General features: G+C 43.0%; 1 protein-coding gene and 2 pseudogenes across 1 annotated transcript; all 3 read right to left on the reverse strand.

Moving 5' to 3' along the window:
* Positions 1–1,365: 1,365 nt before the first annotated feature.
* Positions 1,366–2,555, reverse strand: LOC143303254 (protein RRP5 homolog; annotated as a pseudogene).
* Positions 2,556–3,441: 886 nt separating this feature from the next.
* On the reverse strand, positions 3,442–4,609 carry LOC117153227 (uncharacterized; annotated as a pseudogene).
* A 7,556-nt stretch (positions 4,610–12,165) lies between these two features.
* Positions 12,166–13,116, reverse strand: LOC143303267 (uncharacterized; the record flags this gene model as incomplete). The annotated part of the gene is made up of 1 exon (XM_076622266.1): positions 12,166–13,116. A coding segment is annotated over one exon (951 nt), but the record flags the coding sequence as incomplete, so codon positions are not given.
* Positions 13,117–14,778: the final 1,662 nt, after the last annotated feature.

Raw genomic sequence — 14,778 nt, forward strand, 5'->3', positions numbered from 1 at the left:
TGCTTAAGATAGACGCAAAACGTAATAACCACGAACGGGAAGTACAAAAACGAAGACTTCTTGGACAAGGGTATCTACCTGGGTACCTACAAAACCAACTTGTATAATTTCAGGCACAATTCAAATGTCGCCGAGACCTCTGAAGAAGTCAATAGCGCCGACGTGGTTGTAACGATCGGTTAGCTAAAACTACTGCTGCACAATGGAGCAGTTGCGTCCCAAACGTACTAAAAGATTTTTGATTAGACATATTCCTGGTTTTGTCATTACAGAATAATCAATAAAAAGGACGCACTTGAGATCAGAGAAATTGTAAATATGTCAAGTTATTATTACCTTTTTCATTTTTATATGTATCAATATTAATAGTATTTTGCATATGTGGTAGAAAACTTTACATAACTGGACTGTTTTAGGTATTGTGTAATTAAGGTTGTATTTTCGACCAATCACGGGGAGACGCAATCACGAGGAAAAACGTCAGCGGGAGTCGTAAATTTCCGTTACGATTATAATAATCGACGCCGCGAATAGATCGATCTCCTGATTTCCGTTGAGATAATAAGGGTGGTTGAGGTGGTATAGCGCTGCGATTAACAGGGTTATAACCTATGTATTTTCAACAAATTGATACCGTTGTACTTACAACTTACGCCGTTGCGTATGATATATGTCGTAGACGACGATTTAGCGTATGAAGATCCGATACACATGCACAATATTCTTTGGTAATCGAGCAAGACCCTTACAGTTGAGTTTCTTGTTGTAGTTGACGTAGCAATAGAGGAGACTGATGTTCCGCTCTCATGCAATTACGGAGGAAAGCTCGGTGTGGGTATGTTTTCTTGAACGAAGAAAGCGGATTCGTTGCTCACACTTTTCGTTAGTAAGGTGAAAGTAACGATATGTGATGCCTATTGGTTGTAGTCATGTTACTGAGTGGTGAAAAGAGAAGGAAACCTCCTACCAACCTTGCTAGGGGGTGTCATTGTTTACGGGAAAAAACCGGATTTTCCGTTAGATAAATATCCACTTTTTCCGTTAGGTCACTACCCGCAGTCTCCGTAATTTTTAAGAGCGCCTAATAAACCTAAGCACCTTTCCAATAACCCTCCATAAGCCGAAAACCTTTCTAGGCTTAAAAAGTCCCTCAGGACAAAAGGATTAACTTAAAACATGTGTTAAAATAATGACGTTGGAAAGTTAAAGTTTTATGGTGGGGCCTTAGGTTTATTGAGGATCTGTTTAATGGTGCTTGACGGTCTGATAATGAAGGACGTCGCACAGATCATCTTGCGCGAAGTAACGAAGGTTTTGCTCACATGATGTAATGAAATATGTGTCAAAACGTTTTATTATTTTTAATCATTTTGTACACTGCTTCTCTAGATATTCTACAGCCATTTGTTGAACACGAGTCACGTCTTCCTCAGTACCATGCTGCTCTTCAAAATTGATGAACTTTTTAAAGAGGATCTTCACCTTTCTAGGCGGTAATGCCTGAACAACTGCTCTCTCTAGAACTTTCCTGTAAATGCAAATTATTAGAAGGTAAATGCTCTATGAAATTAAAAAGACAAAATATAGTTGAAAAAATATTTTTACCTTCCTATATCAGTATCATTAGATTTAATTAGAGAATCAACATAACAAGACCATATATCCACCCGTTTCGGATAAGAACTTAGAATTTGCTCAAACAGAGTTACTGCTCTCTCTTTATTTCTGTAGTGTACATACGTTCAGATGCTGGCAAAGATTGGAATGCTCTCTGCATAATATGCCTCGATTTGTCCCCCAAGCCCATTTTTAGTAACCCTTCTCCACAATTAAACCACATCTCGGGAATATGGTTAAATTTTCCAATCATGGTATTAATTGTTTTCTCTAGTTCCATCTGCCTGCTAGCCTCGACATGTACAGTCAACATGTGACTGTATACTTTCAGTGCCTCTTGAAAAACATCATTCAGTGCTTTAGGAATTCCGAATTTAGACTCTAAATTCAACCAAGCCTTCCAAACGTTTAATTTTTCCTTCTGTTCCCTGAAATTAATCGTTTTCGCCGTTTCTCTTGCAACTGCTCTTGCTTTCTCGATTTCTGTTGTTTGTAAATGATATGCCATATACTGTAACCATACTATTGAACTGTCTAGACTAGCTAAAACTAATCTGTGGAACTGATGTACAGAATTTGGTAACTGGTTGTTGGCGAGCGTTTCTTCTCTTTGACGTATTTTATGTTTCTCCTGTCTTTTTTGTTCTCGACGTTAATTTCTTATTTCTCAGATTTGGTTTTTCTTCTACTTCATCTTTACTATCGCAAGATGACTCTTTATCCTGAAGGAGAGTTGAGTCAGCATATTCCAAATCTTTTTCGGAAGGTTTGGTCTTCCAGTTTAGTCTTTTCTTCTCCTGTTTGTTCAACACACATTCTCTTTGAATATTCCTTTTCTAAATCTTTCTCTGGTTTTTCTCTGTTTCGTTTCCCTTTGTTTTTCATGTTTCGTCTTCCCATATCTTTTCAATTTTTATTTCTTTGGCGAGTGCCACATACTCCTGATTTTGTTTCTTTCTTTTTAAGTTATTATTATCATCCGATTTCTCTCTCACATAACACTTCTTTTCAAATGCAGATTTTATGACGCTGAGAGGCATAATATCGGATTTTTGGGAATTTAATGAAGAGTAACATTTAATTTTAGAATGAATAATATAAGGTGTTAGATCTAACAGTAAACTATTGTAATATCGAAAAATAAGGATAGAAATTTTTTTTTTCGATTACTTACAATTTATTAATATTAAATTGAATATACAGATATAAATTGGACAGAGAACGATATTTATTTAACGGAACTAAATGCAATACTCGTATCTATATCAAATAACTTTACAGTTATTTGATCACTCTCGTCACAACGAATCTAACACACACACTCTCTCTCTCTCTAACAACTCTATCAATTCTCACGACTCTACTCTTCGACGACTCGAAACCTCTAACGACTCTACTCTTCGACAACTCGAAACCTCTAACGACTCTACTCTTCAACGACTCAATTCGCTCTGATCTTCGCCAATACACTCCTGCTCGGTCGTGCTCGCTCTTGCTCTCGTCCTCTCACACACACACACTTTTCGGCTCACATACTTTGGCCTCTCAATTGCCATTCCTTGAAATATGAAACCGTACCTCTGTTTTGACACTGCTTATCCTTTCTCGCGTCGCTGTTACTAGGCGCTCTTGGATGTAAACAAACCACGAAAGACGACGTACACGGTGCTTTCTAATTTCAACCGATCTCTAATTCAAATCTATTCTACGATATTACACTATTTATGTGGCGACGTACAGTTATCGCAGCTAAAGTTCCGTTGCCAATACCTTGAAGGAATATCAAGATAAATCAATTTGTCACCATTAAGATTCTACCACGTAGCAATTTACCGCCAGGAAATTGTATTTACTTATTTTGTTTGGCACTTATTTTATGCATTATTGACGATAACGTGGTTATAATCGTCCCAGAAATTTTGTCCCCTATTTTCTTATTCTCGGAGTAATGATTCTTAGACACTATACCTAGCAAGTTATTCTGCAATTGAACAACCAACCAATCAGGCGTAATTTTTTCAATCTTTCCAGTAACTCTTTGTCCTAATTTGACAGATGCAATGGGTCTGTTTTTGTAATATGAATTTCTTGAAAGTTCTACTAATTTATTAAAATACAGGATCAATGGATCCAATGCTGCCACTATTCTACTTTTAGGATTAGATGGATCATCGTATATTTTCTTTAGCGACAATGTTAGTCCTAATTGTTGTTCTTTCCTGTTAATAGAAAATATTTTTGTCAATAAAATTTAGTTTGTATGCAGTAGATTAAAATTACTAACGTTACTATGGGACACATATCCAAATGGCGTACATTCTGCAACTGGTAAAATAAGTCTTATACCATCTGACCCCATATCTTTGATCGTACAAGGTATACAGTCTCCTATTTTCAGTTTTTCAAAATTCCTGTACCTTCCTTGAGTTGCAAAATTCCTAATTAAAATTAAATTAGGTACTGTAGCAAATACAAGAGCTGAAAGTGTATGATCAGGAACATATTTTGATGCTAGTAGAGCTGCAATTTCCACACAAGGTGACATGTGACCAGCTGGTAAAAATCCTGTACTAACAGTTTGTCCTTTATATCTACTGACTCTTAAATATAATCCCTGGGTGGATGATTCTATTATTGTGCCCTCTACTTCTTCATCGAGAAAGCGAGAGAGCGGGAATCAAAGACTAATGTAAAATAATGCCTAGCATAATGCTAATGCCACGTATCATATAGTTGCTGAAACTTTCATGCTTCCTACATAGATATAAAGATAAATTGTTTCATTATAAATATTAATAATAAATATTAATTGAATAAATATAGATAACAATGACCACTATAGATTTCATATATGAAGTATTAGACCGAACGAAGTATGAAATATACTAGTACTCCTTATAACATTTATAATAAAACAATCGTCTACTCAGATTTAATTTTTTCAATTTATAAAAATATGAATTTACACGAACACCCGTACTTTACTTATCATTACTTCCACAACAACGTTCTGTTTCTAATGTTCAGATTTTTGTAACTGCAGTTAAACGTGACACCCACATAAGCACGCATCATTTTTTTGTATTCTGCTACAATAGCACTTGTAATAGTTCTGCTCATAAAGAAATTTGACAGGCGTGTAATAGACAAAAAATCATTTATAAAGTCGTTTCCCCATTTACCCTTGTGCTACGTGCATTGTTTTTTACATGAAAATGCGACGCACTTACAGTTCGCCAGGCCTATTATACCGACTGCCAGTCATTCGGCTAATCCGTTTCCCATTCTTATTCACCATTCTTCACTCGTCCTTCTCCCGTAATCACTGTAGCGGCACATGAGTCAGAGGACAATTCAAATCATGTTGTTGTTTTGCCTTACAAGTAATGTAAGAACAAATAAACTCCATGCAAAACAATGTCGCCGCTTCGTGCAATCGTAGATCAAACGTAGACGAATTCGAATTTTCCGGTTCTCCCCCGGCCAGTATAAATAAACGGACGCGATCGCGTGCGTTTTAGTGTGGAATAGTATCGAAGAGCATTGAAATGTATCGAACAGTATCGAACAGTACATATAAAGTATCGAATATTATCTACAGAGTATCTCCGATTATTTATCGAGTTACGCGACGAACATTAATGAGTATTTATTCCGCGTCTTGTATTTTGTGCCAACGACTCACGTATTCGGCTGTAAATAATTTATTTATTTATTTATTCAAGATATATTTGACGGACTGCGACAGCAATATTTCGCTCTCGTTATTTCGCACAACCTATCATCGACCAATTTTCCACATTGGTGACCTCGACGTGATTTGAGTTAGCGAAATTTAGTATTGTGAGTCTGAGTGCGCTAACAATGTTGAGCGAAAACACAACGGTTGCGACTAGTCAAACAATTCGCGTGCCTCCGCTGAAGCCGCAGAAGATCGTGTTCTGGTTCTCTTTATTCGACAGACAACTCGCGGCGGTGGGCGTCACGGGTAACGAAGAAAAATCCACCGCCCTTCTCGGGTGCCTCGAACCAGGATATTTAGAACGGATAAGGGACATTGCATTGGATCCCCCGACCACCGGACAATATGACCAACTAAAAGATGAGTTAATACGAAGTCTGTCCGAGTCCGACAGCGAACGGGGAAAAAGGTTGGTAAAAAACGAAATTATGGTCAACAATTAAGCACTGCAATCAACGTAATCGTGAGTATGTGATACACATGATTATTTGAATTTACGCACGTGAGCTACCATCCATCATAAATCTTATAATACTATACTTATAATTAAATTACAAATTTCAATCCATCATCTTAGCCTTAAAACTTACATACTAAATTAATAATTCAACACTATTAACGCCCATATTTATATAAATAATTTATTTCCATATTTATAATATGTCACTTTGTAACATAAGCAAGTCTCATACAAGTACTAAAAATACTTATAACCTAAAGCACTTAACTATCCAATTAAGTCATAACGTCAACTCTGCATCTAAACTACTATTCCTTTTCATTCTTCATCCTAAAAATCCGTCACAGTTACCACTCAGTCAATTATAATACCATCACCTCTGTGTACACACAATATATAACAGTATAAACCTCCTCTTAAAAAATTAACTATAGTAAAGTTTCATTACATTTATACGTCAAACTTATGAAATTCACTGACTAAACCATCCATACTATAATATATTGTTATACAAGTATCAGTTACTAAAAGACTATGGGGAGCCTGAGGCGGCTATGGGTTCTCAGGGCGTAGGACCACGCCCTGGGAATCCCCCACGAATCTGATATTCTCCTATAGCCGGATGGTGACTGGTCGGCGCCTTTGGCACCCGCCAGTTTGCCGATCCGGTGCGGAGAACTCTCGGAGAAGTTAGTGGGCCTGTATCTTCCAAGAACACTTACCTCACATTCTTGTGGGGCTCCCCGTCACTCTGCACCAGCTTTGACCGGGGCAGGGTGCGAAAGAGTGAGTGGCACCAGGATGGAAACCCTTGTTGACGACCTCGGCGATTTCTTAGAATTACAATGGATAGAAAAACGAATCAAAGAATCGTTTACGGTGGGGAGGGATACCATAATACCGGCGCAGCCGCGAGTTGTAAAGCGGCCCCTCTGCGTCGTCATCGAGCAACCGTGGCCATCCGGGGATGAGCCGCCAGTGCCCTGGACACGCTCATGCGTCTGGCGAAGGGGACACGCGAACTGGGCGGACTCGGAGAGGTTCGGAGGAAACCGATGTTATGACCGTCGGCCCGGTATCTTCGTGGGGCGGGATGAGGCGGCGGCGCGGCGGCCGGGGGGGGGGAGTGAAATCCGACGACGAAATGTCGTCGTGCTCTTCCTATTCGACCGTTGCGGGCACGCTCGGCAAGCGATCGTACCGCAGGATTACCGGGTCCGCGGAAAGCACCACCCCCGTCGATAACGGTCGCGGCGGCGGCGCGGGACACCGCACACGGCGGGGGGACGCGTCCGCGTGGGATCCGGACTCCGCACCACTGCTGGCTCACGATAAAAGGAAGAAGAGGGGCGCGAAGCGCGGGAAGGATAGCGACAACGACACCGACACCGAGGCTGCCACCGTGGCCGCCGCCACCTTTACCATCCGCGACGGTGCCGACGGCGGCAACGACACGCGGAGTGACGAAATGAGGATCGGACCGGTCGACAAGCAAGCTACCGTGAAGGACGTGGAACCGACCCAGGATCAGAAAGAGGAGGAGGTCGCATACCTGCGAAGGAGGGTGCGCTTTCAGGAGAGAGAGACGGTGTCTCCAAGAGACGGTTGACCAAGGAATGCACGGAGAGCAGCCAAAAATGATAACATCGACGGTGAAGGACGAGAGGTGAGGATCACCTCTACGAGGGGGACGAAAGAAAATGCTCCCGGGGCCCCAACGGGAACGATTATGGGTCCCCCTCCCCACCTCCTCCACACACCTGGTCAGCGTCGCGCCGTTTCCGCTGTCCCGACGGGTCGGGGAGTAATAATAAACAAACAAAGAAAACGGATAGAGGTCCAGGACCTCGAGATCCACTAGAGGATCTCCAGATCCTGTTCCTCCGCAAGTTGGAAGAGTGTCGGCGATAAATAATGCCAGGGGGGGGGGGCGATCCTCCCGGCTACGGACGCTGGTGTCATGTAAACTTCAGGGTTGGTTGATGAAATAAAATAGCTGAGTCGTAACACAACTATTAATTTTGTTTTAATTAAACTTTATTATGCATTCAGCAATCACAATGTAATACACACTGAATTAACATAAATCACAATTCACTGCAACCACGTTATGTAAGACTTAGTTACAATGATACGTTAAGTACGCGACTGTTATAAGGGGCGAGACCGATAAAGATATGTTGACTATTCTAAGGATACAGAATAAGTAAGTTTTTCTGGCAATAGTGTGTCTGAGGAAGGTTAGGGCTGGGTGTGTCTAAGGACACGGCGCTATCAGATTTGTTGATGACAATTTTGGTTAAGGAAGTGAGGGCAGTAGACACCGTCTCCGATTGGATAATAAGGCGGCTGGTGGACCAGGAAGGGTTTCAGCCGCCCTCGCGAGAAAGTTGCTAACGGAACATAAAAGATGTGAAGAAAACCATCTTTCTATGCTAACACGTGGTAGACAATAAACGTAAAGGAAATCTAAGACAAGAAATACTCGCTTGGTCCGAAGGACATTAACTATGAAAATTCCAAGACCCCTGGTAGGTACTTAAGACTATTGAGGGTACGCGCCAAGGATGTGCAGATATCTGGGTGCCATCCTGTCCGCAGAGTGTGGCCCGGTCTCTGATGTGAATCGACGTTACAGTAGCGTAGCCGTAAGAACCGTACAAGAACGATTGCGGCCGGCGAGAGACACCTCGCGGTCGACCGTGGAGTCGTCGGCCGACGAGGCAGGGTTTATTACCGTCATAGGCGGAGGAAGAGGGAGAGCGAGGCGAAAGAACAGGAAGCCCACGACGCAACCTCTTCCAACGGTCCATGCGCCGACCGACGCAAAAACCAAGGGACGGGTATTGTTACGCCACGAGGCTTACCACAGGCTGTATTTTCTAACCGTCGCTCGCGGTCCTACAGTGTCGCAGGCAGATCGTCTTATCTGCCTGCCGGATCATATACAATGTATCGACGAGAGCATAGTTGTCGCCAAGCAGCGAGCTCTAGAAACGTCGATTTTTATCCGTTACGTTTTTCACACAAGAAGAGGCATACGTGATCATAGGCGCGAGCGATGGTGTGACCCGAGCATAGTGGGGGTCGTCTTCCAAATGAGACAAAGAAATCATCGAAAGGCGATCAAACTTCTGACGAGTCAAACGTGACACAACGAAAAATCTGACGAGCAAAATCAAATAGTCTAACGAATTCATCTAGAGATATCGTAAAGTCGAGTCAACTTTATGTAATATATTCATCATATTATTGTAAAATATATTATTTTATGTTAACCTGTTAATACAGTGTTACATTCATTGAACCACCTCTGTTATCTTAACACAAACAGGGGAACGACTATTTCGCGGCGTCGATTAACATAATCGTAGCGAGAATTTACGCTTCTCGCTGACGCGTTTTCCCAGCGAACGCGTCTCTTCACGAACGGTCGTAACAGGTATCGTCGTCTTTTCCATTGTCGACGTTGCGAACAGGGGCCTCGGCGCCCAGGACGGCGACCAACAGTGGCGGAACAAGGGCAGGGACTTTTCAGCGCCGCTCGGCCTCCGGTACGCCCCCGCACGGGAAGGGAATCCAAGCGAGGAGCGGGCAGGGGCGATGGATCCGGAGCGGTATCGCTCACCGTGAGGAACAGCTGGGGCTTCACGTACAGGGATGCGATATCGGTGGTGAAGAGGGAAGTCAAGTTCTCCGAACTCGACTTCACGGAGTTAAGACCGAGGAGGACAAACACGGGGGCGCTGCTGTTCGAAATCTCAGTTTCCCCTCTACCTGCGCGCCGACTCCAATGCTTCAAGTTCATGGAGTCGGGTCACGTGCGCCGGGACTGCACATCGATGGACCGGCCCGAGCGCTGCTACGGGTGCGGGGCGGAAGGACATCGCGCCAGGGACTGTTCGGCGCGAGTACCCATGTGTCCGGTATGCGCGGACCTGGGACTGCCCGCGTCGCACCGTATTGGGTCACCGGCATGCAAACTGCCTGCCCGTAAGAAGAGGGCCGCACAGGAAACAAGGGCCGTTCCACGCGACGGTGGGGACGTGGTGACGAGGAAGGAAACGATGCTGCCGTCAACTGTCCCCACGAAGGCCAGAAGAGAGGACAGAGAAGTCGGACAAAACGACTGCGAGGGGAACGGCCCGTAGGAGCCTATGAAGACGGAGCCTTCCCCGACGTGAGCGGAGGAAGAGGAGGTGGACAACTGCTCCTGCAGTGCAATCTTAACCGCTCCCGCCGGGTTCAGGACTTAATGTTCCAGAGGTTGACGGAGCGGCGGATTGGTCTGGCAGCAGTGGCCCAGCCGTACAGCATTCCCGGCGCGTCACGAGGAGCTGGGGATCTGATAGGCTCGGTCGCCATATTCTGGACCGGGATCGCGGGAAAACCCTCCTGCTCGGTGATCGAGCGGAACGGGGCTTCATAGCCGAGAAATGGGGCGACCTGGCCGTGGTGGCCGTCTGCGTGTCGCCCAACATCAGCCGGACCGAATAAGCCTCCTTCCTGGACGGACTCGCGGCTGCGCGAGACGTTTGGGCGCCTGCCCGACACTGGTCCTCGGGTACATCAACGCCCACTCAACGGCGTGGGGATCCCGCAGGACCAACGGAAGGGGGCGCGACGTGCAGGACTGGGCGTTCGCACTCGACCTCCGGCTTATGAACCGGGGGTCGTCTAACACGTGCTTGGCACGGCGGGGCGAGTCCATAGTGGACCTCACACGGGCAAACCCTGACGCATCTAGCCGTGTTTGCGGTTGGGAGGTCTCCCCGGCGGAGACCCTCTCGGACCACCCTTATATCTTGATGGATGTGGCGGTTGGCGCAGCGATGGGCGACCGTTCGTTGGGTGCGCGCGGTTCCAGCAGCCCACCGGAAAGGAGAAGAAGATTCCCGCGATGGGCGGTGACTGCTATAGCCGTCACTTGGTAGAACGAATCCCCGACCGACGAGGACGCGGAAGCGGGCGCGACTCGGCTGAGGCGAGTCGTTATTATTTATTTATTTATTAGTGCTTATAGGCGACTAATTGTCCTCTCCACATCACACGAATATACCTCTATCTTCTTACTGTTCATTAAACGGTCAATTAATAGTCTATTAAAGTATTTGTCATGAATTGTCTCTCCTCAACTGTCATAACAACATCATATTTATCTTTGTTCGAAATTTTAGTTGGCTGTCCGTTTATGGCACGGATAAGCTCATTTCCCTCATTAGGAAATTCCGACTTAACAGTCCTCCCAGGGCTATAATTCGGAATTTGAGTGGCCGTCTGTTTATGACACGGACAGGCCCATTCCTCTCGTTAGGAAACTCCGAGTTACATGTCCTCCCAAGGCGGTAAATGTAATGACTCGAGGCCAGGAAAAAACCCAGGAAAGGACCAGCCGGAAGAGTACGGTGGAGAGAAGAAATACAACGGCGGGAGGAGAGAATCAGGAACGGGGAAGTTTAGTTCATCTTCAACCATCTGACATTACAGACTTAGGACGACAGTGGTCCTCCCTTAGTTCGGTTAAGTGCTACAACTAGTACAAATAAAGTGCCATCTAAATCTAACACTCGAGTTATTTCATCTCCTCCATCTTGAACGTTGAGATATTCGAGGTACGCGATATCGACCGATCGGTTTGACCTGACCGGTTGCTCTTTAGTCGATAATACACCACAATCTTATTTGCGTTATTACAACCATCCACTCTTATTTCCATTGTTTTAACAAATTCTAGCCTGAGGGCCCGTCATAAATCTTAGAATTTAGTTGACTAAAGTCCTTCAAACAAACAGTCTTTGTCCCAGCTACGGGAAGATAGGAGAGACCTATTTTTCAACGAACGGTGTCTCCCACTAGCAACTTTCCCGCGAGGGCGGCTAGCATCCTTTTCTAATCACCGATATGGAGATTGACCAATTAGCAGCAACGCCAAATTCCCTCACCTTCTGAACGAAGGATATCCTCGACGAATCCGATGATCTCGTGTCCTCAGACACACACCATCATAGTTTTCCTCTGCAGCATCATCGCGACGGAGAGTCATTCTCTCGTGAGGTCGTATTAGGGAGTTGCTTAGGGTCTGTACGCTCGGTGGATATTCCACGGTTTCGCAAAGAGTCCGACTTAGATTTTGTGAGCACGTACACCTATCATCCCGTTGACCGCGGATTCGTTATTGAACCCACGACCAACATCACTAGTACCGCGAGTGTCCAACCGCCGCGGTTGATTGTCGAGTCGGTAGCATCCATACTCGTATTAATAGACCGTACCTTCGTTATAACAAGACGATGGCCGATTCCAATGAAGATTCATCAAACGCCCACAACCTTATTCCTGACCCTTCTCATGACATGTTTAATTCGGTAGTATTCAGGAAGTATGTGCCAATTATCAACGAGTGTTGCATCAAAGTATCTGAAACTACATGTATCGTTACAACGCACGACTCATCATCTATCAGAATATCTGTCGAAAATTCTTCGAGTGTACAATTTCTTCCGGACCCGATACCGCGAAATTCAACAATTTTCTGACTTAATCTGGATGCCCCAATTTTCACATACTGATCCGCTCTCATTAAAGTTAGTTCGCTACCGGTATCTATTAGCGCGCTCAATTCGAAATTTCCGATCTTAACGTCTTTACCACGCTTCGTCTGCAACGATTTCCACATACTAGAAACAACTTTATGGGACTCGCTCAGGTTGTCGCACTTCGATACGATGTGTCCGTACTCTCTACACTTAAAGCACTTGGATCCTCTCGACCTATTCGGGCACTCTGCACACTCATATTCTTCGCCACCGCAATTGTAACATCTCGTCTTCTTCATATCTCCAGATTTACTGGGCTTCCTGCTCCTTTCAGTTTTGGCTACCTTCACAATCGATTTTGCTCTGCGATAATTCTGTTTCTCGTACATGATTAATCTCTTCCTCAATTCTGTAATGGATGTAGTACCGTATAGTGTAGACTTATTGTTTTCTTCATCTACTATTCCTTCTACAATATACTCCACTTTCGCCTCCTCTTCCATATCAACATGGCTGGCTATTTCAAGCATGCGGTACATATAAGCCAAGCATGTTTCGTCGCTTCTCTTTTTCGTATCTCTAAGTCTTTGATGTACTTGCCGACTATTAATCTTTTTAGAGAATTCTTTAATCAGCCCTCTCTTCAGCTCATGCCAAGTCCTAACATGGCACTCGAAACTCGCGAATATTCTACCTGATCCTTTCAGCAATCTCTTCGGATAAATCGCTTTCTGTCCCTCTGACCACATGCACATGTCTGCGATTTACGACACCCCCCAAGCCCCTCATTCATGATACCACAATAATGTACAAATTGCACCAATTCTTTTTAACCTGTTACATTACAACGTATTACAAGTTCTACAAAGCTATAGAAACATTAACTAATAGACTTTTATAGTGGCTTGTAGACTTATATTATAAATAACAATAATGTAAAATATACAAATATCAATTCATAATAACAATAAACTTTTTAATTTTACATATTAAAGAAATTGCTATTTTTTCTAAAAGTTTACTTTTAGGAATATAAGCATAATTAAGAGAAATGTGCGCGTTTCTATAAGAATGTTTTAGTGAAGCTTTTATTCCTGTATGGAAACATTATTATAATATGATCTACAAAAACACATGCTTTGATGTGATAACGAATAATAAAATTGACAAAACAATTTAGATATGGAACTTAGTCAGCTTCGTTAATAATATATAGAACTTTCTATAAAAAACTCATTAAACATATTTATACAACTTTATTACCGACTTTAAAACATATTATATAGTTTCTAGTAATCAAATTGTAAATATAGTAAACAAATAATTATGTTAAGTTATTGTAAAGATCCATAATCCATATAATATGACATATTACGTACATACGATTATTGTAACATTAATCACATATATATACAAAAATACAACGTTATTATTACTTATTTAGTTATTACTTATTATTATTATTATATTAGTAAAATTTATAATATCGAGTTTTTCAATCAGGTTTTTTCAAATAGTAGTTTCATAAGGTTTTGTGCCCAATAGAATCACACAGTTTTCATAGTTGTCAAACACGTCCATTGCGTATAAGTAGCGTTTGCTTAGAATAACGTCGTTTTTGTACCTCACAACCCTACTAAGACTGTAAAGTGATTTTGTGAGAAATGTTTTTATAATTGGTACTCCATTGTATAAATATCTCAATACCTGATCGTTATTTTTACAACCGCGGACGCTAACAGAAAATTATTTTACGTGAAGATACAATGATGGAAATTGATAATTGTTCGACTAATCAAATTACATCGGATGGAATTTAACTTTTAGAGAAAAATGGCGCACCCGGGAGAATAGATCGCGTTAAACGCAATGATCCAAATTGAACTGAAAAGTCGTTATGTATTTAGAGGACTTGTGTGTAGAGGATGGTTGGTCGTGAAATTTATTATACGAGATTGCCCGTTGTAGAAGCCGTCAGTATATTTTAAAATGACTAAATAAATAAGAACAGATAATGCTCGCAAAGACGCTCGTACTAACAGATTCGCTAAGACAGTGTATAATCGCTCGCGGATAACTCGTTAGTAACTGATCAATACTCGGTAGATAGTCGGTAGAGTCATAGGACGAGGCGGATGGAGAGCGTGCACACGGAATGGAGCAAATATTACGCACAGCTGCCATTATTGAATAACGTGAAGTTTCCACGTAAAACGATAATCAAACCCGCAGCGGAAATTGAGTTACACGGGTTCTGTGATGCCAGCGAAAGGGCATATGGAGCATGTGTTTACCTTCGCACCATCACCCCGGATGGTCATGTCTGTACACGTCTCCTCACTGCGAAGTCGAAAGTAGCTCCACTCAAATCACTAACCATTCAAAGGTTGGAACTGAGTGGGGCACTCCTTCTCGCGTCACTG

The sequence above is a fragment of the Bombus vancouverensis genome, chromosome 10 (assembly GCF_051014615.1).
Source record: "Bombus vancouverensis nearcticus chromosome 10, iyBomVanc1_principal, whole genome shotgun sequence".
Lineage (NCBI taxonomy): Eukaryota > Metazoa > Arthropoda > Insecta > Hymenoptera > Apidae > Bombus > Bombus vancouverensis.